A 21,450-nucleotide genomic window follows, 5' to 3' on the forward strand; every position below is an offset into this window, starting at 1 on the left:
ATCACAAAATTGTTTGTCAAAAATAGTCCGGACAGCCCCAACCCCAAACAAAGACTCTGCATCCGACCCTGATTTTCTCCCACTTTAAAAAGAGTTTAACAGTTATAGGATAGGAGCAAAAATTCGATAAACACTTATACATACATTAGGCTATACATGTATAAGCATATCAAAAAGGTTTCTGTTGTCATTACAACCGTTGTCAGTGTTTTTAATATTTAACAGACTAAACGTCCTATTACTTGTCCTAAACTTCACCTACTGCACACAAGCCCAAAGCAATACAGCGCATAAATTCCTAGGCCAGTAAACGCAGACTAAAAAATAAAAAATAGGCTACGGTACTAAGAATTATCTTAAATTAAAGAACGTTGTACGGAAGAAAAAAAAATGTTGGTTTGTTAAATCTAACCGCTATAAATTTTGTTGCCTTTTGGAGTGGTTGTCATTTTGCCAACCATTTTACCTTTTTGTTGTCCCTTTCCAGTTTTCGAAAACCTACGCGACGCCCCAATTAGTTTACAATAATTACAATTTGGTAACCTTTGCATTTCAAAATAGATTGTTTTTCTCTGAATTGCTTCGGTGGGGAAAATGTTGTTACATACGGGTTGATCGAGTGTCGCAAAACGGGTTTTCGGTGGCCGAATGGTCACAGTTCCTATCTACACAAGACAAGGCTATTAACTCAATCTACATTGATTGAAAAGATTAGTTATCGTGACGAAATAACACAATCGGTTCACTTGAGCAAATGTAATTAAAACCGACCATATTGGCATTTTTATGTGTTTCTATAGGGTAAATCTAGGGGTGTAATCGATTGAGGTGCCTCCGCCCATGTCTGTCTAAAACCGTAGTTTCGCTTTAGATCAGCCTTTCTTAACCTGGGGTAAATTTACCCCTGGGGGTAAATTTCCTCACTTTAGGGGGTAAATTAGTTATCAATCAAAATATCCACATCAGCTGACGAGACAGAAAAATAGTGCCAGCTGTATGTATTGGTAGCATAGTTTCCTAGAACTGCTTTTTTGAAGCTAGCCTAGTACCCTATTGATTTTTTATCGCCTTGTATCGATAACGTTATGCTTCGCTAATTGATCATTTTTTTTAGTTTCTTGACAATATCCTTATATTTCAGTTACTTTAATACGTCATTTACTGTTTGAATAAACAGGTTCTTCGGCAGTCACGGCATAGATTAAGGCAGTGGTCTCCAACCTGTGTGTCGCAACCCCAAGTGGGGTCGCCATAACTCACCATATTCGTAATGCTTTAGTACGATTTATGTATTTAGTTTTCTTTACAATGAGGTATAAAAATTGTTGTTTTTAGCTCTTAAAGACCTGCTATATCAGTTAACGTACATTTGACAAAATTTGTGCTTTTTGATTTAGCGCAGCAAATGTCGCACTTTTTCTAAAACCACACCAAGTTACATGTACAAGTGTTTCAAACGTCGACAGTAGACGGAGATGTTTAAAATCGTCCCTCATTTGTAACATTATAACAAATTCTGTTGATTTCTAGTAAAACATCCGCGTTTTCTGAGGTTGCATTCCACAGGCCAAATTAGAAAGCATATCCACTTAGAAACACAAACAGGCGAAGAGGCTTATCGCTAAAACATTTTTTACTTGTCATTATGAATATATTCCCCGGCGAAGTAGGTGCCCGTTCTGCTGCATTTTAGCACTTGTTTCAACATTGCCAATAATTGTCTCCAAAATGGGGTCGCAATGTAAATTCTGATTACATGTTATTTAAATTGGGGTCGCTTATTACAAAGATTGGAGACCACTGGAGAACGTGTCTGCGAGCAGTTTTGAAAATTCCGATACACTTTTTTAAATTTCAGTGCTGGTTATATATGTGATTGCCTAATTTTGTCACTGGGTACGGCTTAACTGGCCAAGTTAGTTTATTGTTGATCTTTTTAGTCCAATGATTAAGGCTTTAAACAACTCATTGACTGATTATTATAGTCTGTAAAAGTAACAAAAAATGTAATCTTAAAAATGGCGTGTCTCAAAAGAAGAGAAAGTACCAGAAAAATTATTTTAATTTTAGATTTGCATATTTTATTGAGAATGGTATTTAAGTTCCTCAGTGTATCTCGTTCGTGGAAACATTTTTAAACAGCACCATGAAACCGGCTCCTTTAAAAAGGCACCTAGCAAATTCTCATCCAATTATGATGAGCAAAAACTGGCAAAACTGTCCAGTTTGAATTGAAAAAAATAGACCAAACTGGAATGTTTTGACAACAACTCTTTGCCAAACGCAAGGAAACCCGTCGCATTGATTATACCTGATGTAATTTGTTACTTTCCTTTTTCTAATAGATGAGAACTATTTTATATAATGGGGGGTAAATCTGATATTCATCTTTGTTAAAGGGGTAGAACATACAAAAAAGGTTAAGAACCCCTGCTTTAGATAAACTAGCGAGTAATTCTGTTATAAAGCATATAACTTGTGGACAGCAAGTCGCAAAATCAAGTTTTTAGAAGTTTTATGTTTATTAATTACTGACATTTAAATCCATTATAACTACTTCGATGTTATGTTTTTATCTCTCTATAAACGACTGCAAAGAGTAAAGCAAAAATGCACGCTTGGGTGATTCGTTGTACTGTAAAACCGTTTCACTTGAGTGGTTAGTTATACTGTGGGCAAACACACTAAGAGAAGGCAGCGCAGCAAATTGTGGCGAGCTTACACATAGTAGGTGAAGTTTATACAGGAACAGGTTTGTAACTTTATTAAAGTACGAATACTACATTCATCGTCCTTAGGCGGTTCCGAGCAAACTGCGTATAGCAAAGTTTTTGAACTATTAGGGATTCTATATTAATATTTCATTGACTTGCCTGAAATTGCTGTTACTGTGTTTTATTTACTCTCACAGTTCTGCTTACGAATTTAACTACGTGTTTTTTCTGATTGTTTTTTTGTATAAGCTTATACTTCTAAGACGTCTATACATAAATAATGAATATATTTTATATAAATAAAAGCGAAAATACGTTAACGCGAAAATACAGAAAGTCTTAAGAATATTTCCACGACTTTACGAACTCAACCCTATAACACGCACCCGAGAACCCCTCGTCTAAACCCCTATCCAGTGGTTTTCAACTGGGGTTCCGCGGCGCCATGGTGTGCCATTTCTTATGCTCAAGGGTGCCGATAGGTAGGCTATTTAAGAATTTTTAAGAATCTAATTTTGCTCAATTGGTAAGCTTCTTGATACAACTATTTGTGGACGAATAGAGACCATAATATTACACGACATTTTCTTACGTGTTTCAAGTTGAGTGTGTTGTTCCAGTTATATTTATTTGTAGTGACATTTTAGTAAAATACTCAACGAAATTCCAGTCGGGGTGCGGAAAATACATTTCTTATTTATGAGGGGTGCCGTAAGCCATAAAAGGTTGAGAATCACTTCCTTAATCCATTATGCCTATTATACATTTTGCTGTGATACAAATTCGTTGCAATGTAATATGCGCGTTTTTTTTTATATGTCTTGCGCAAATATTCTATATAAATAAAGAGTTTAAAAAGGGTTAATCTGATCAACTTGCTATTAAACAATGACATTCGAAGTGACTTATACCCTCAAATACCGAAAGACCAACTGTGACGTCACGCGACGCCTGTTGCCTTATTAAACATAGTGGAAAGTTTGAGTGACAAGACCCCTGGGTATAATTTAGCAACAGCTGGGCTCTTAAACAGCGAAAGGGGGGAAACATGACGCCTGTGGACCGTTGTCTCTTATACGATATTTTCCTTACGTCAGTGAATGCTACGACAATGGGCGGTATACTTGCGTACCAAAAAGCGAGAAATAGACTAGAATAAGTGAAATGTAACCATGGTCTTAGAAAACCTACTTTTCCTTACTTTTTGCGCAGTTATGTTTGTAGAAACTGAAAAGTTAGTGATCTTCAGAAGATAAATCATTGTGACCAAATAACGGCAAATTGCTTACTACTAAAGTTACCTTATGTTGCTCTTGTCATCGCAGTTACTTTTAACACTTTCGTACGGTAAAATAAAGTTAAAAAAGACGAAACACGATTTATAATGTTCGAACCAAATTGCCAGAGAGACGAGGTATATATAAGATTGTGTCACATATATTAGGCCACAAACAATCTGTCTTGAGTTTTCCTAAAAAAGTAAAAGGCGAATCACAAATACAGTGATGGGTGTGCTTTACTTTTGTGTAATGTTTTAGCATTTAATTGGTAATCTTAAAATTTGGTATTTGCTTTTACTAGTCTATTATAGTATTTGTTTTCACTTATCTTTAAAATTCAGGTTTGCATGTTTGTATTCTGACTCATCCAGAACAAATGATTTGACCAGATACGAAAAGTCATGTTACGTTTTTTAAGTACCCTTTATGTTACATGATGAAACATATCGTTTAACTACAAGTTTTGTTTCTATAAAAAAACTGGGTTAAACCTACAATGCCCAACTAAGAAAAAAAGTTCCTCTATTCGGAAACGCCTAATGCATGCCAGTGGTTAATACGATATGAGTGATCTCTGAAGAAAGTCTTGCGTTTTCGCCTCGGGCGACAGCGATTTAGTTTTTTTACTTTGTTTGTATATCATGTATTAAATCGGTTGATAACTTTGTCCGTGCCTTCTGAAAATGTGATTAGTCAATGTGGTATTTATAGTGCAATATTTGGGATTTATTTTTGCCACTAACAACAATTTTTCAAAAAGTCTACACGGTGTTGCATGACAAAACCAACATGGTAAAAAAACTGCGAAGGCGAATGACTTAATGAGAAGACTTGTTTAGCAAACCCGTATTACCAGGCCGGCCTGAGACCAGATTCATATCATACTTTTTATATTGTTACTTTATGAACAATAGTTATACGTTACAACGAAAGCGATTGCCTATGAAACATAGGCTATTATACGGGAGGGGCGCTGTTGAAAATGCTAAAAACTTTTTTTTGGATATGTTGTTAACAAAACTTTTGTACACCGACTTTCAATGTGATTTGCCATAGGCCTCACCATATGTTTTGTTGACGATTAACCTATACTATAATCAAGGTTCAGTAAATACATCAACAAAAATACGAAATTTCTAGGAACATTTTTGTTTTGAATAATTCTTTGATTTAAAGATTTTTTTAACATTGTGTTTTTTTTTCTATGATTAGCACATTTTAGTATTTTTTTGGTGTCTTCATAAGGGCCTTTAGCGCAGCAGCAGCTATGTTCTTTTTGACGAATTTCTGGCAAAATGGGCAGTTAGACAAAAAGTAGATGTCCATATCGCTATGGAAGTTCCGACAAAGTAAAAAAAACGAATTAATTTTTATTATTGTTTCACTTATTATAGTAGTTAGGTAATCTACAGTTAACAAACATCCCGTTGCATTATAATAGTTGATATGAAATAATATCGACGATGCTGGGAGAAATCACAGTTCTCACTCTTTTTGTGTGCTTTGCGCGCTGCTTTAACCTTGAAGGAAGGTTGCCACTTTATAAGAGGGGTCCAATGGAAAGCACGTTTGGATTCAGCGTTGCCATGCACAAAACAACCAGCGACAACAATCGTAAGTGAAAACCGTTGTTAGTTGGTCACAGTGTTAAATTTACTTTTAGCAATGAACTACCAAATGAACTAAAGTGCTATTTTACCTTATAGTCAGTCAAGGGTAATTTCAACTGACGGATTCATACCAGTTTCTTATTTTACCTATGGATAACTTTATGTGCTGTTTTATGACAGGGGTCGGCAACCTTTTTCTAGTCGCGGGCCAAAAACCAAACTCAGAAAGGTCTCTGTGGGCCGAACAAAATGTTGAATAAGAATTGTGTTATTAAAACATTAGACCAAACTGTAAATCAGGCGGGCCTCGGACCTTTTTTTGCACTTGAAAACGTGTTTAATTAGATTTAGGGAGGCAGTAAAGTGTTGGCGCAAAGCGCGAAAAAAAAACGTTTGTTTGGTTTACAATTCGAGTCCACACGTCGTCATCCATACTACTAATGAAAAGTGTAATAACACTAATTTGAGTAAACGCGATAACTGTAATAGTTAATCTAGTTCAGTGTTTGTTAACTGTTTTAACTTAGGGCGATTTTTTTTTATATACCGGCATTTATTTTGAATACGTTTTCCGTTTGTATATTTTTTTTTTGAATAACGTTTTCCGTTTGTCCGCGATACACTTGGCAGCCTTCCACGGTGCAACGGTAAAGAAGCGCTGATCTAGTTCAAAAGACAGCATTAAAACATAAACAAACCGGACGCAGAAAGATCATTTTTCGCACTTGCGTAGTTAAAATAGTTAAAAAGTATTTGAAATGGACTCGTGTCTAGTTTGTCATAGAGGTGGCGGGCCGGATTAATAACATTGGCGATTCAGCCCGCGGGCCGTAGGTTGCCGACTCCTGTTTTATGACGTATCCTTGTTATCAGCTCTCGGTAGAAATACCTATAAACTTTTGGGCACTGTACGTTTAGTTTACGCAGTGAACACGCAAAAGACCTAAAAAAGAGGAATTATATATAATACTATAGTTTTAAAGCCAACCACATAATAAACAATATACACAGAAGAAGATCATACAGAATGATATCTAATGACCTAAATATAAAAGTGTATGGGACGAGTGGGGTGCACCGGCCTACTATCGTCGACGCTGTTTTAGCACTGGAATGTTTGCCATTGTTCTTAGTCCGGTATGACTGGGGTTGGAACTTATGTTGTGGTAGAAATTATATGAGCAGTTAGTGAAAAAGTTAAGGGCTTGGTTTCGGTTAGGTAACGATTCGTTAATTTTACACCGTATTCTGGGCGTTTAGGTTTTATTCCAACGGGTTTAGGTCTAATTTCAATTTAGACGTTAATCTTACTGTTAAATATTTTTCCTATTTTGGTCTTATAGCAAACTGTGCTTTATTTCGACCTTGATATTATTTTTATTTTAATCTTGTTGCTGGATCCCCTTACGAAATATGTTCGACATGGCAGTTTTATGGTATCAATTTAATTTAATCACACAAACACCTCCAAAACTCTTTTATAGGCTTTATTTAAGGTAATTAATGATTAATTCGTTAAGCTATCGACCTTCTTTCTGCGTCATCTTGACCAATCTGATATCAAAATAAGTTGGCTAATTTTTCTGGGGTAACAGTGACACGTTGTTTTTGCGACCCACTAACCGAGCATGGCTAAACGGAAGGCATTTAATTCTTTTCGCATTTTATTATATTTACTTTTTATAATACCAGAACTATGCAGGGGTCATGCCCACTGCCTAGGTAGTACAAGATATATTGACGTATACACTCTAAAATCAATAAGTTTGTTGTATTACAAAGGCCATTTTACGCGTAATTTTGGAACAAGTACTTACAAGTACTTTTTGAAGCATACAATTTTGTAACACCGCTATGTTTTCCCAAGAAACATTCATGGCAAAAATGGGTAGTTTAATATTAAAACATGTTTGTTTTTATCAAGTTGTCAAATTTGTTAATTAACGTCAAATCCCGTACGTAAAGTGATTACGTTTGCGTCTATACCTTGATTTCATTTTTCTTCTTTGTATCTGCTACGTCGAGTTCTTTTCACAATTCTAATCAATATTTTTGTTCAAAAATAATCCTTCGCTTAGCTTACTACGGATAAATGAACATTTCCTATTAATGCAATCTCAGTATAGTCTATGCTTACGCGACTCTTTATTTTTTAGCGACCTTAAAACAAAGCCTTCTGGTAATTGGCAGTCCTACGGCCGACGCTCTTCCGCAACAGGGAGACACTGTAAAGCCAGGTGGAATATACTATTGTCCGGTTACCACTAATTCTGAAGACTGTGGCCGTGTTATAATGGACGAAGGTAATCCTGACAGATTTTAGACCAATTTGCGTCTTACAATTATGTTATTTTTAATTTGTGTGATCAAGTCGTTAATCATTTTAACTCGCAGGAGATTCAGCTAAGAACAACAACAAGAGCGGACAGTGGTTGGGTGTAAGCCTGGAAAGTCAAGGTATATCGCACAATAAGTATTTATTTACGCGTTTTGTCTTTTTTGTTACAATTACGAAAATTTGATTATTTATTAAGCCAGCAGTTCGTTTTTATATCAATCAGGGATGGATTTAGATTTTCGTTTGCGGTGGTGGCCATGCCAGTTTATCAAAAATTCCCCAGATAGTTAGGTCATAAAACAAATAAAATTTTTGAAATAGTGCGCAGCTGAAATCAAGTCTGAACAAATTAAGAATGTGGCAGAGTGGTTTTCGCGGAAAGCGCCTAACAAATTTTAATTATTTGATTAAAATTTACTTTTAATTTTAAAGGAAACGTGACGTTAGCGTCTTGTTTGATATAATGACATTTGTCAAGATGATTTTAGCAATTAAGTTGGGAGGGCGGTTGACCAAGCAACTGCATACAATCCGCTTAAAATCTTCACGCGCAGCGAAAAACCAAGTTAATTCAGCTATAATGGTAATTAAAATACGGTTGTGCTTAATGTATTCTCTCAAAACGCACTGCACAAAATTCACTTTTAAGTTAGAAAAACTAAAATCCGATAAAAACAATAACTTTGATTTTTAATAAATTAGTTGCTGTTGTTAAGGGTAAGTAAATGAAGGCCTACATTAATACTTAGCAAAACAAATTTTGTTTTTTCGTGACATAAAACTAGGTAAAACAATGCTAATAATTTTCCGATTGGGTTAGCGCAAAATGTCTTAATGTGGATCTGTATTCTTGCCAAATGGAAAATGTAGATTAGCGAAACATACTTGTTTACACTAACGACAATATAATCATCTAGGAGCCGGACGACACATGATAGCATGTGCCCATCGCTATTCTCAAAGCTTCAACTCAGGAAGAAACGAATTCGCACGACTTTGCGGAAAATGCTTTTTGCTGAACGGTTAGTCCGATTTTAGCTGTTTCAAAGACGCCTGGGCAATGTAGCAAATTATTTTGTCTAATTATTGTAATTAACCCAGTCTTTGATTACTTAGCACTAACAAAAATACATGTAACTGAGTAAATGAGCAAAACTTTTTGATGTGTTTTGTACAGGAACGTCGGATAACACAATTAAAGAAATCACTCCAGAAGAAACCAATTTTCGTTTTATCGGTACGTTAGTAGGATATATTTGTAACAAATAGAGACATCAACTAATGCCAGGGCTTTTCGCACTGGTGATCGCGACCCAGCAGATTTGTCGCGCAATGCATTTTAGCGCCACAGTCAATTTTACACCTAGTACCACATTTGTTGTTGAAGGTTTTCAACTTACGTAAATGTCGAAACTGAAGCAGAACAAAATTCCTAACTGAGTTGTACATCGCTTAAACAAGTGTACATGTGTTAAAAGGGTTCTGTTTGTCAAAGTGTTGGGCCGCTTTTATAACTAAGCTTAAGTTAAAAGTTTTATAATTACTATAGGTTTAAAAACCCTAATTTAGGCAATGTTTGCTACACAACATTTTGTTATGTTTTTAATTTGGCAACCACTTTTTTTCGAATAACTTTTTTTTGTTGGGGGGGGTCCTCCTCTTACTAATGATACGATATCCTCTTGAAACTTGCTAATTTTTCAGCTGTTATATAAGTAGCAGATTGTTAGTAGTTAACTTATTAACTTTTCTGGATGATACTATGAAACAATATTCGGCAGTAGTAGTAGGCACACAGAGCGCATTATGACGTAATAATAGGGAAAACTCACTTCCGACATAGACTTTATTTCGCGTTCGAAAAAGAACTGTGCGCTGATAAGAATAAATCAAACGATTTGACCCCCTCCCATAGTCTCGTGCTTTACGCAACTCGATATTGGCCATAGTATTTTCTTAGATATAGCTTTAGATTTGAGTGTAGTTTGGTTTAACATTTTATATATATTGCTTTGTAGCTTCGCCATGTGATCGAGTCGTCAATGCAGAACTAATCAATCGAAAGAACGGACTCGGCTACTCACAGAGCGGGGTTTCGCTCTCATTTGTAAACAATGAATACGTTTCAGGTTAACCTCAGTTATGCCATAACTAGGCCTACTGATTTTCATGCTGAATATACGTTGTCTTGTTTATAAGTTATTAATCATTTTGTTGGTGGTCATTAAAACTGATCTTTTGTTATAACCATTGCACTAGCATTAAAACTAAAACTATTTAAGGTGCTCCCGGTATGTGGGCCTGGTCGGGAGGTATGTTCGATTTTGACCTGGCCTCTTTAGGCAGTTCTGCCTTTGCAGCGTTTGTGGAAAACACGAATATGGTCCTTACGCGTGGGTGTCGTCCGCGAGAGTTTGTAGAAACGAAATCCGCAAAGTGCGAAGGGTGAGATTAAATTGTAAATTTTTTTGTTTTATTTCGTTTTGCGATTTATTTACTTTTTGTTTGTTGTTGTTTCAGAATTCCTTTGCGCCGAGACGCTTACATAGGTTTCTCCGTTGCTACCAGTAATGCTTTTAAACAAGGATCTAATGAGACCACATACATTGCTGGAGCACCCAGGGGGAATATTACCGGAGCAGTTTTGTTGTATCACAAAATAACAGGTTTGTTTCTTGAACGACCTATTGTTTTTTTATCTTCGTGTTATACTGGAGTACTGCAACTACTGTACCAAGCCTGTTGTTTGCGAGCTGTACGACAGTTTAATGTTTAAACTTTAAAACATAAATTAATCACCGAAATTGTTTTAATCGTGGTTGATGTAAGTGTTCATTTTGTTAAAAATATATTTAACAAAAACGCTTCTTAAAACAGATGCTGGAGGTATAGAGTTAGCGCCCAAACTTAATGGAGTGATAATGGGACCAGCCATGGGTTCGAGCTTCGGCTTCTCAGTTGCAGCAGCGGACCTTAACGGAGATGGTTTGGATGACTTAATTGTCGGCGCCCCACAATATTATCAGTACAACAATGAAGGCAAATATGGAGGAGCCGTTTATGTTTACATCAACATTGCTACGATGTCGTTTGAGTAAGCAGATCATTTTATTACGTGATGGTTAGGGCGATTATTTTTGACCTATACAATGAAAATTTGACAAATTTTGACCTAAAAATTTTTTTTTAATTATGACCAATCTGCAATCAAAACTTCATTTTACATCACATTGTTGTATGAAGAACTGTATTGGTAGCTTGGTGTCGTCAGTCACATGTTTTTGATGTTTTACTTGGAACAAAAACAATATGACCTAAAACGCATCAATACCTAAAGCATACAAATTTATAAAACCATAGTATTAAGGCAAACGACATAATACAGCCAAATACGCAGTAATATCCAGTACAGCATAAGATCAAAATCTTCTGAATAAGACCTAAATTCATCGGAATAAGGCCTAAATTCACCAGTTATTGGTGGGTATTGGGTGTGGTTAGAAAATAGGTTAGTGTTGAAATTATTAGGGATTTTATTGATGTACTTAGGGGTGGGGTTTTGGTTTTGTTAAAGTGTTGTTTAGGTCTGATTCTGACTTTTTAGGTCTTATTCCGACGGATTTAGGACTTATTCCGATTTAGACGGTACTAATACCATTAGGTATTGGTACTAATAACATCAGGTATTAGCCTTATTTTTGCGTTATTCCGAATTATGTTTTATTCTGACGTTTGTGTTGTTCTTATCTCAGGCTTATGGCTGGAGTCCGTTTTACTGACTATTAACTAGACACAAAACAAGTATTTTTTCGGGTTTATACTAAAACTTTTGAAAATTTTTAGTTGTTATTTTTGACATATCTAAAAGATAAACGACTATTAAAATATCGATCACGAAAAAAACAAGGCGCACTTTTGTAATTCCTTACTTTCGTAATTTCCTACTAACCCTAATGTAATATTAACACTTCAGTGAAATCAAGCCGCAAGCCTTTTACGGGCCACTCGACTCATTCTTCGGTTATAGCGTGGCAGCAATCGGTGACATCGACCAAGACGGCTTCAACGATTTTGCTGTGGGTTCACCCTATGAAAAACCGAGTGGAAAACTACACATATTTCGAGGTATTTTTTATATGCTTTATTCTGTTTTTATAAGTTTACATTGGTTAGTTAGAGCAAAGAGCAATAACAATACCAATATACGTAAAATATACTTAGGCTACTATATATACTTAGGCTACTATATTATTCTTCAAGTATTAGGTTTAAACTTGTTGTGTATTTCATAATGTTCACCTTAATAGATCGTCGCTGAACCTGAAAGCATATTGCTTTTTGCTATTATGCTATGAACATTTTGATTTGTTCACCAACTTGCATTTCTAAGAATACCTATTGTTACCTCTGCAGGTTCGTCAGATGGCAATATGAAAAAATCTCAAACACTTCACGGGGAAAATTACAATCCAGTAAATAGCGTTACAAAGGGATTTGGCATATCTATGTCGGGAATGGTAGATATTGATAACAACCTCTACCCAGACCTCTTGGTCGGTACCTTGTCCGACTTTGCTGTTCTGTTTAGGTATACACCTTTATTTCTTTTAATTTATATAAACAAAAATATTTTGTTTAGTTACTTTATTCATGTACTTGTAACCAATGCGGGGAACAAGATGTCTTCGTTTAAGAAAAAGTCATTTTGAATGATTTAGGACTAGTCAGGTATTTTTGTTTATCATGACCTAAAATCTCGATGGTTTATTTAGGTCCAGACCAGTCATAACAGTGAAATCTTCATTGGTTGTCACACCTGCAATGATGGACCTACGTAAACCTAATTGTACTGATGACAATGGACAAATGGTTTCTTGTTTCGATATTAAGTTTTGTTTTACGTGAGTTGTTTGCAAAATACTTAGGGTATGAATTGTTTTGTATTCAAAATTAAAAAGTTGCTTGACAAGTGTTTATGAATTATCGTTTCATTTTCTCAAAAAGGCATTAAAGCCCTAAACTCCAGAAAGCTGCAACAAAAATTGATCCTGCCGCCCAAAAAAATGAGCCATGCAACAACAAATTTGCAAACGTTTATCATTATATAAAAAGGAATTATTTTATTACCCAAGCAATGTTACTTTGTTGTCAAAAACACAGGCATTCAATGTGTCATGCGCCCACAAATCATTGCGATCCTGTCTACATACTATACCAAACTTTGCCATTACTGGTTTATGCAGCTATACGTCGACGCATAACGAATATACAGAAGATGTTGGTATAATCTACACGTTGGGACTGGATAGTGACCACACTGGTGACAACAAAATTGCTCGTGCGCAAATGCAGAACGGAACGAGTACAGTTACCAGCAATTTGACATTACCCAGAGCAGGTTGATTGTCATTACTTAACAACAGTGTTGTATTGACTTAAGTCAATGACTTGAAATTTGTGCTCATAAAAACTTTAGCTTACTATAATTTGCGTTTTTGTTTTTCTTAGTTGAGTTATTGCTCATAATCAGACAAGTTTACCAATTATAATAGTTAAACGTTTAATTTTTTTGACAGGACACTTGGAATTGACTTGCTTTAATAATTGTGACATGACTAGGACTTGACTTGTTGTATATTCAAAAAGACTTGACATGGACTTAAGTTATTTTACAAATGACTTGACTTGGACTTCTTTCTTTTTTAAATGACTTTTTTACAACTCTGTTTAACAAGTCTTTAATGGCGATTAAATGAGCAAATTCATTATATTTATGCAGGTGTAATGATTTGCCCGGAAGGCACTGTAAGGAGTTTCTTTTCCCAAAATGCAAAAGACAGATTTAACCCGATCAAAGTTGATATTGGTAAGAACATATCATTACCGAAATGATAACTTAAATTATATTTTCAACATTATATATATTACTTTACCTAAAACTATTCTGAAATCTATGTTCAATAGGTTTCCGGAATAGTAAATGAATTATTTTGTAAAGGTTAAAATCACAGATGAAAGTAGAATTATTTTCCTACCGAACGATGAAAATTTTTCTTTTATTGTTCTGACTTATTTTCACCACTGGGTAGAAGTGTACATTAAGATATATATATTGTAAGAATTTTAGGCCTGATAGTTGTGAATTGATTTTAAAAATTCGACGTGCCGACCTCTCAGTTGACTTGAAGAGGTTTTTATTAAAAAGAGAATTCGAGCCCGAAATTATAGAGTAGCTACGCATACGTTCCATTATAATAAATACAGGGTCCAAAATATAACTCAGCTAGGTCAAACGGCTAGGGTGTAAAGTAGATGCATAGAAAATGTCAAACTTACATTATAAATTATCACTAACGCATAATTGCGTCCAAAGAACGAAAAATTTGATGTTTATTTATTTAACTATTCCTAAAAACGCCTATTGCGACCTATCAGCTAAAAAGTTAAACCTCACTTGAAAATTTTTTTACAAAAAATTGTTCTACTATAGAATTTAACCTCGCAAGCAGCAAAATGCCGATCAAACCCGAGCTTCCCGACCAACCCATTTTTAACATGATCAACGACCCAATAATGAATGCCGATTACCCCCGAAAGAGAACTGCTTTAGTTAACCTTGCTAACGATTGTGGAAGCGATGGATGCCAGAGCGACCTACGTATCAATGGAACACTTCCACCGGAGGTTCTTGTCGGTAAGACACCGCTCCAAGACTTTTACTTTGAATTTAAATAGGCAATCTAAAACAGTAACACGAGAAATAAAAGTTTTCGATCGACGGTCCACCCATAGCAGTATAGATATGCATCACATGTTCAGCTGTGTTGCAATTTGTGTTAACTGTATATCAAACTTATCCCAAATATAAATACCATTGGCAGCTTTTATCTTCGCAATACAGGCGGCGCTTATTGCAAGCCAATAAAATTTATAAAAAGTCAACGTAAATAAACTGTATTTGAATTAATGTATACAGTCTATGTTAAAAAAAATTATGAAATAGGTCCGCATGTTTGTACATTTGGTTGATAAATTGATATAAAGTGTTGTCGTCAGGTTTTAGCAACCCCAAAAATAAAGTTTGTTAAAATTAATTTCAAGCTATAGTCGCCGATGAAAAACAGGTTCTGTTATAATGCATTACACTTTAATCAAGAATCGAACTAAAAAATCCAGCACATTTTATTGTCCTACCTTTAATTATAAATGTTCTAAATAACTTCAATGGTTAAAACAAAAACAGTTGGAGTCTTTTGCTTTGGCATCTTTGCGAGTTTCAATCGTCCATACGTTAGGCCTCATTTTATTTGCCTAAAATTAAATATTCGGTAAAATATGTGTAACACGAATTCGACAAAGGTGGCAGCGGAAAGATAAGAATGATTATTGACGTCGCAAACCATGGCGAAGAAGCTCACCAAGCATTTGTAAGCGCCAGACTTCCTCCGCTTGTCTTCTTTGATAATTTTACTGTCCTGGAGTCATCAGGGGCTAAAATAGAGTGCTACACTGAAGATACTGGTATGCATTCAGCTTAATAAGGTTTTAAATTTATACCTGTACACTACAAGAAAATAAGCAATAACGTATAGGAACTGTGTAGAGGCGGAATTATTTATTATTTTAATGTTTCATTTTATCAAACTGCTCTGTCGCACTATGCATACAATTTTTTTTCAAAAAAAAAACTTGTTTATTTATTTAGGAGATACTAGTTCAATTTTATGCAGCCTTGGCAACCCTTATTTTGGAGGGAGTAGGGATAAGATCGGAGTAGACCTTGATGTTGCTTCCATGGACGGATTTACGACCAACGTAAGTTGATCGTAAAATGACAAACGTTACCTTTATTACTGCAATATTTCCATTACAAAAAATTGTGATAGAATTTAGAAAGATTTAAACCTAAAACAAAGTTATTTGTCTTTGTATTTCGTCCATTATGTTTGTTTTTTGTTTTCTTTATCTCGCAACAATTTTTTGTACAATTTTTGTTACCACCAGTACAAAGAATTTCACTTAAACACTTTTGTGTGATATAGTTTGTGTTAATTGCAACAAATTTTAGATTACCATTGAGCTGAACGGAAGGACAACAAGTATAAACCCGGACATCCCTCCAGTGCCTTTAGTATCCAAAATTATCGTGGAGTTGAAACTAAGCTTGACAAGCTTTGCACAACCACAACAGGTTTAAGCTACTGTATATTTATGATATAATTCACGCGTAGGGTAATATGTGTGCCTATAATGTTCCATGCAGACTTTCTCTTTACTCAGTAAAAGTGGTCGTTCATTATTTTGTTACGTGTGTTTTCTCACAAAGCATAAGCCCATATAGGGATATCCAGCATAAGCTTATATGAAATGCATTCAGCGATTTAAAGTTGGGACTTTTATGAATGATAAAAAGCATAAAATTTCAATAATTTTTGTAAACAGATATCGAAATTATACCTCATCATGAAAATATGATTGTGTGTCGTTTCATCATTTAAACAAATATATATATATTACTACTTGGGTACCATGTTAATAACTTACGCCAAACACACTTATCTGGCCATTATTTGGAATACCTGTGTATGCAATAGTATCATACAATTGTTGTTTTTTCAGGTGCGTTACACAAATGCTCCAATCCTAGGAGAATCAGCGATTCAATATACAGATCAAATTGGCCCATTTGTCGAATATACATTCAACATCAACAATGAAGGTAGATTTCTTTGAATCCAGTACTTTATTTTTATCCAGTACCTTTTTGAATCCAGTAACTCAAACCTAGTCAGCTAGCGTCACCCAAAAAGTTATAAAAAATGGTGGCACTTTCCATTGTACACTAAGAGGCGAGGTGTCACAAAGACCAATATTGTGTTTAAGCGTGTGGTGTTAAGTTTTTGCGTTTAATTCGGATCGTTATAAATTGTACCAATCAACCTAACTTTAAAAAACTGCTGCTAAGCGGCACGCAGAGTTCTAAGAAAGCGCGTGAATTGTATATAAAATATGTTTTTATTAAATTGTATCATTCTTAAATTTTCAACCTGGAATCGTCTCCATAGCACAATTATGTTCGGTCGCAAACTGTTTTTGCTCATTAGATTTCAAACTCATCGTCAAAGATTTTGACGACTCCAAAATTTAATACTAAAAAGTGTCTACCACGAAAACCTTTTAATACACACATTATTAACAGGAGATTACCCGGCAAACGACATCCATTTAAATGTTCATTTCCCAATTGAAATTAACAACGGTAAGTGGCTGTTATATCTGGTCTCTACCAATGTGCTAGCGGGTGCGTCCACGCTGGCTGGCGAGTGTTCTGGGCAGGACGTTAATCCACTACAATATCGCCTTCGCACCGTTGGAGACACGCGAAACAAAAGAGAGGTGCCATTTATTTTTGTTTTCTTATTTTATTCCTAATAATTTTAATACTATTTTGTGCCATATCAAACCTAAAGATATATCTACTAAGAGGATCGCCAACTAGCTGTTCTTAAACTATTTTTAATAAAAAAAATATTTTATTGTATCGTAATTTATTTAAAAAAAAAACATATTTGGTATCCTAGTCTATTTTTGAAAATACCTTTCCCAAACCAGCTCTAAACTGCAAATATATACCCGCCTGCTTTAAAGTGGCGCATTACTTGCGTCTCTCTAAACATTTCTTTATCTTTAGCTTCGCAACATCCATAAAAATGTTCATCTCATTTGGTTATGATTTGTTCTAAATAAAATAGTGTAGAGACGTGGCGGACCAATCTGTTGTTTGCTATGGTCAGGATTTCCCTTTCTTAGAAACTGACCGGTTTATATCACTATAGTTACCAAGCGGACTAAGAGAACCGCATACTTTGGCTTACACGACCCCAGCTGGAAGTTCCAGAAGCCTATTAAAACTGGAATGTGGAAGTGGCGCAAAATGCACCAAGATCAAGTGTAAACTTGAACCTTTGCAACCTTTCTCAAGCACATCAGTGACCTTTAAGGTATAAAAATAGATTATGAACGAGGGTTTCTTAGCCGGGTCCCTTGCGACTCGGTTTTATTTATTTAATTCTTTTCATTAAAACCGTCCATATATCCGAAGTTATTTTAATTGGCGACGGGGCAAAAAAGTTAAATGGTATGAAATTGGTCCACAACCCATGAAAAAGTTGCAATCCACTGTTATAATCTAAAGCATAAAAATTGTATTGTCAATATTAATATTAGCTATATTGTGTTTAGACTTTTACCCAATGTTGTGCTTTTTATATTATATTCGGGATGTTTTAACATCAAAAACGAAGGCTGGAATGTGGAATACTATATTTTTTAAATTAGAACATAGTTGAGTCTTTTAAACCGTACCCCAAAGAACCAAAATTTCCGGTATCCGATATAAATCTACACGTAACTGTTTTTTCATATGCAATTTACCCCTTAATCAGTAAACCCCACTTTCCAACTCTCACAAAAAAAAAATAATAAAGCAAAACTGTTTTCACGAAAGCGGAAGCTTTAATTACTTTACTAATAATTAAACTCATTTGTCGACAGGCGAGACTTTGGAATTACACTTTCCTGGAGGAGTATAAAAATGTCGACTTGGTGAAAATTTTCACGAAAGGTCACCTGAAATCAGGCCAAGCAAACGTCCGAATTATCGGAGAGAAAACTTCAAGAAAGGTAATAAATCAACATTTTAACTTAATGCGTTACTAGGTCACTGACCGACATACGATAAAGAACATTTTGGATGGCCTTATATACAAAATTTCAATAAATATATTCGAACTTATTTTCAGACTTGGTCGACTCTTTTAGACCTCTAAATTAAGAAGTGATGTTACTTGTTAAGGTTATCTTTTGATGTTTTTCTGCTGACCTGTAGAACACATATCAATTGTTTTTCTCGGGTATTGTTTTAAGAAAAAACAAGATACTGGTAATTTTAGAAAATTACTAAGGAAACCGTAAACAGCTTAGTTAAAATGCAAAGTAAAAAACGGCAAAATTTAACACTGGCTTAACAAATTTTGGATAATAACTTATAATCAACAAATTTTTTTATAGTTGTTTATATTTTATTTGTGTAACACTAAGAAATATTTTATATCCGACCCGCGTTTGTCAATCCTAACAGTCCGGCTCTTTATGAAACAAGTTTTGTTACCCGTTGTATAAACTATGGACTAGTTAGCAACAAAGCAACATATGCATGGCAACGCAAACCATACAGTGCCAATGTGTAAAAAAATTAAGCGCGAATTTTGATTTTGACAAATCTATTACCGAACGTGTGAATTTTTCCGCCAAGTCAAAAAATTATAGCATATGTTTTGCTTCTATTGTTAGGTGTCAACGACGGTGGATCACGCTTTCTTTAAGGAGGATGTGGCTTCACTTTTCCCCTGGTGGTACATCCTTATAGGAATTCTACTCGCACTGATTATCTACATCATTATTATTTGGTTACTCATAAAGTGCGGTTTTTTCAAACGAAAAAAGTGAGTCGAAATATAATTTATTAGTATGTATTTTGTCATTGATTGCACGTGTTATTATAATAACTAATTCTCCTATAGACAATTTACGCAACACGATGAGGCCATCGGTGTTTATAGTGCTGTTTAGGAATAAACAATAACAGGCTGTGCGTTATCCTTTTTAAGCGTATTTCGCAATAGGAGTATTAACGCAAAAATATTCGATGGCAAATGAGAAAACGTTGTATTCAAACGCTTAAAACAGTGTTTCTCAACCCATTGGTGGCGATCCAAAATTGGGTTTCCATTTGATTTGGTTGGGCCGCCGACTACAGAAGTTTCACTTTCATATCTTTAAATTTATTGAGATTGGTTCTAGCAGGATTTCTTGAGCATTTGAGAATATTTTTATGGCAACACGAAGACATGGTCGTTTTAATTAACTGATTAATGCTAATTTCTTATATTTTGTACTCTTACGAAAAAGCACAGTGAAGAGAATTGGGTCACCAAAGCTTCGCTGTTAAACTTACGCTTATAATTTGGGTCGCCGCTCAAAAAAGGTCCAGAAACACTGGCTAAAAAATAATAATCCTAATGGAAGAATAAGGAAATATTGTGAACACACTTGTTTCTTGTAAACACTTGCAATTTTTCTCTTATTACCTATTGTTGTGTTAACTAATATGTTTGAATCAATCGGTTGTCAACAACTGGAGTCAAAATTATACAACGTTATCAATTTTTACGCCACGCAAAAACTGTCCCTGCTTTAACATGTCATTTGAAAAGTCAATACATTTACAGCTAAATGTTTGATATTTTCAGCTGTTTCGTCTTTTCAGCTATTTCGTCGCATACTTCGTGATGTTCAGATGCTGTTTTTTTGTTAATGTCTATCTTCAAATGTCTTTTAAAACAGTGTTCGTTTACAGGTACCCGAGGCAGCCGCAACAACCTGATGAGTTCGTGCTCACTGATGAAAAAAATGACCACGAAATGACAGAAAGTACCGCTTGATGACAAGACAGAGACAATTATGTGGAGTTAACCACTGGAGTTAGTCTTTTTTAAACGAAAGCGTATTAAGAAAATCCTCGTTTATATAGTATTTCTATTTGGTATTTTGCGTTGTACCTTTCGTTTGGAAGGTTGGCTTGCTTTTTTACGCTGTGTTGCATAAATTGCTATTTACACAAAAGCGATTTTATAATATGCAAAATGTTGACAATGATGGCTTGTATTTACGTTTATGGTCGTAACTTATAGGGCCTACATAATAACCTACACTAATAGAAACGTTAGGTAAAGCTATCCCCGCAAAAGCACATAACGCATGTCTTCGCCTTTAGCCATACAACTTTAACATTAAATCGAGAATGCAATAAAAAAATATTTTTATGAAGTTTTGTATTACAATTTACGAAATGCCGATTATGCAGTATAATATATTTTGTAAAATATAAATGGTACTTAACTAAAACCATACGTTTAACCGCTTGTCAACAGATGTATTCAAAATATAAACGAGGCTATGACATATGTAACAACTAACTTGAATTAGTCACATTGTGTTTCGTTAACCAGTGAAGAATATTCTTTCGGTTGAAATAGTTAAATTGAGTTCGTTCGGTTGAAATAGATAAATACGATTCTGTTAACTAACCATAGACCAACCTGGCTTGATTTAAAATAAAACCTGTCGTTTGAACATAACCATGTTCTGTTTCCTATAATAAACTTTTTAGTTTATTTTTTCTGAAGGCGTATCCCTTTAGTATGTGTAAAACTAGATATATCGAGCACTGTAGTATCAGGTGCAGTTTAGATAAGAGTTGCCACACATAAACGCCGCTTCCGTTTAATTGCAAATAACTCGGACGCCTATTGCAAGAGCAAATGAGAAAACGGCGCTCGTTACTTATTTCTCTTGCTTTCTCCTCGGTCTAACTGCGTGTTGACTGCGTATCTCGGATTTCCGGATATTAATGTGACGTAAGGCAACTTCCTCCACGCCATGAAGCA

General features: G+C 35.0%; 1 protein-coding gene across 1 annotated transcript; it reads left to right on the forward strand.

Moving 5' to 3' along the window:
* The first annotated feature begins 5,317 nt into the window (after positions 1 to 5,317).
* Positions 5,318 to 21,154, forward strand: LOC146168313 (integrin alpha-6-like). The gene is made up of 24 exons (XM_083383306.1): positions 5,318 to 5,608; positions 7,761 to 7,907; positions 7,999 to 8,061; positions 8,860 to 8,964; positions 9,120 to 9,179; positions 9,961 to 10,071; positions 10,225 to 10,387; positions 10,463 to 10,608; positions 10,820 to 11,036; positions 11,916 to 12,067; positions 12,356 to 12,530; positions 12,715 to 12,843; positions 13,186 to 13,340; positions 13,722 to 13,808; positions 14,433 to 14,636; positions 15,302 to 15,463; positions 15,648 to 15,757; positions 16,011 to 16,133; positions 16,562 to 16,661; positions 17,142 to 17,338; positions 17,779 to 17,943; positions 18,497 to 18,625; positions 19,295 to 19,446; positions 20,361 to 21,154. Exons 1-24 carry the CDS (start codon positions 5,458 to 5,460, stop codon positions 20,443 to 20,445), a joined length of 3,288 nt encoding a protein of 1,095 aa, XP_083239432.1. The 5' UTR covers positions 5,318 to 5,457; the 3' UTR covers positions 20,446 to 21,154.
* The last annotated feature ends 296 nt before the right edge of the window (positions 21,155 to 21,450 follow it).

Source organism: Ascidiella aspersa, chromosome 1, assembly GCF_963924565.1.
Source record: "Ascidiella aspersa chromosome 1, kaAscAspe10.2, whole genome shotgun sequence".
NCBI classification, from domain to species: Eukaryota; Metazoa; Chordata; class Ascidiacea; order Phlebobranchia; family Ascidiidae; genus Ascidiella; species Ascidiella aspersa.

Coding starts and splice junctions, on each gene's coding strand:
- LOC146168313 (XM_083383306.1), top strand. CDS start 5,458: ATGCTGGGAGAAATCACAGTTCTCACTCTTTTTGTGTGCTTTGCGCGC. Junction 16,134..16,561: donor GCTTTGCACAACCACAACAG/GTTTAAGCTACT, acceptor TTGTTTTTTCAG/GTGCGTTACACAAATGCTCC. Junction 19,447..20,360: donor GGTTTTTTCAAACGAAAAAA/GTGAGTCGAAAT, acceptor GTTCGTTTACAG/GTACCCGAGGCAGCCGCAAC.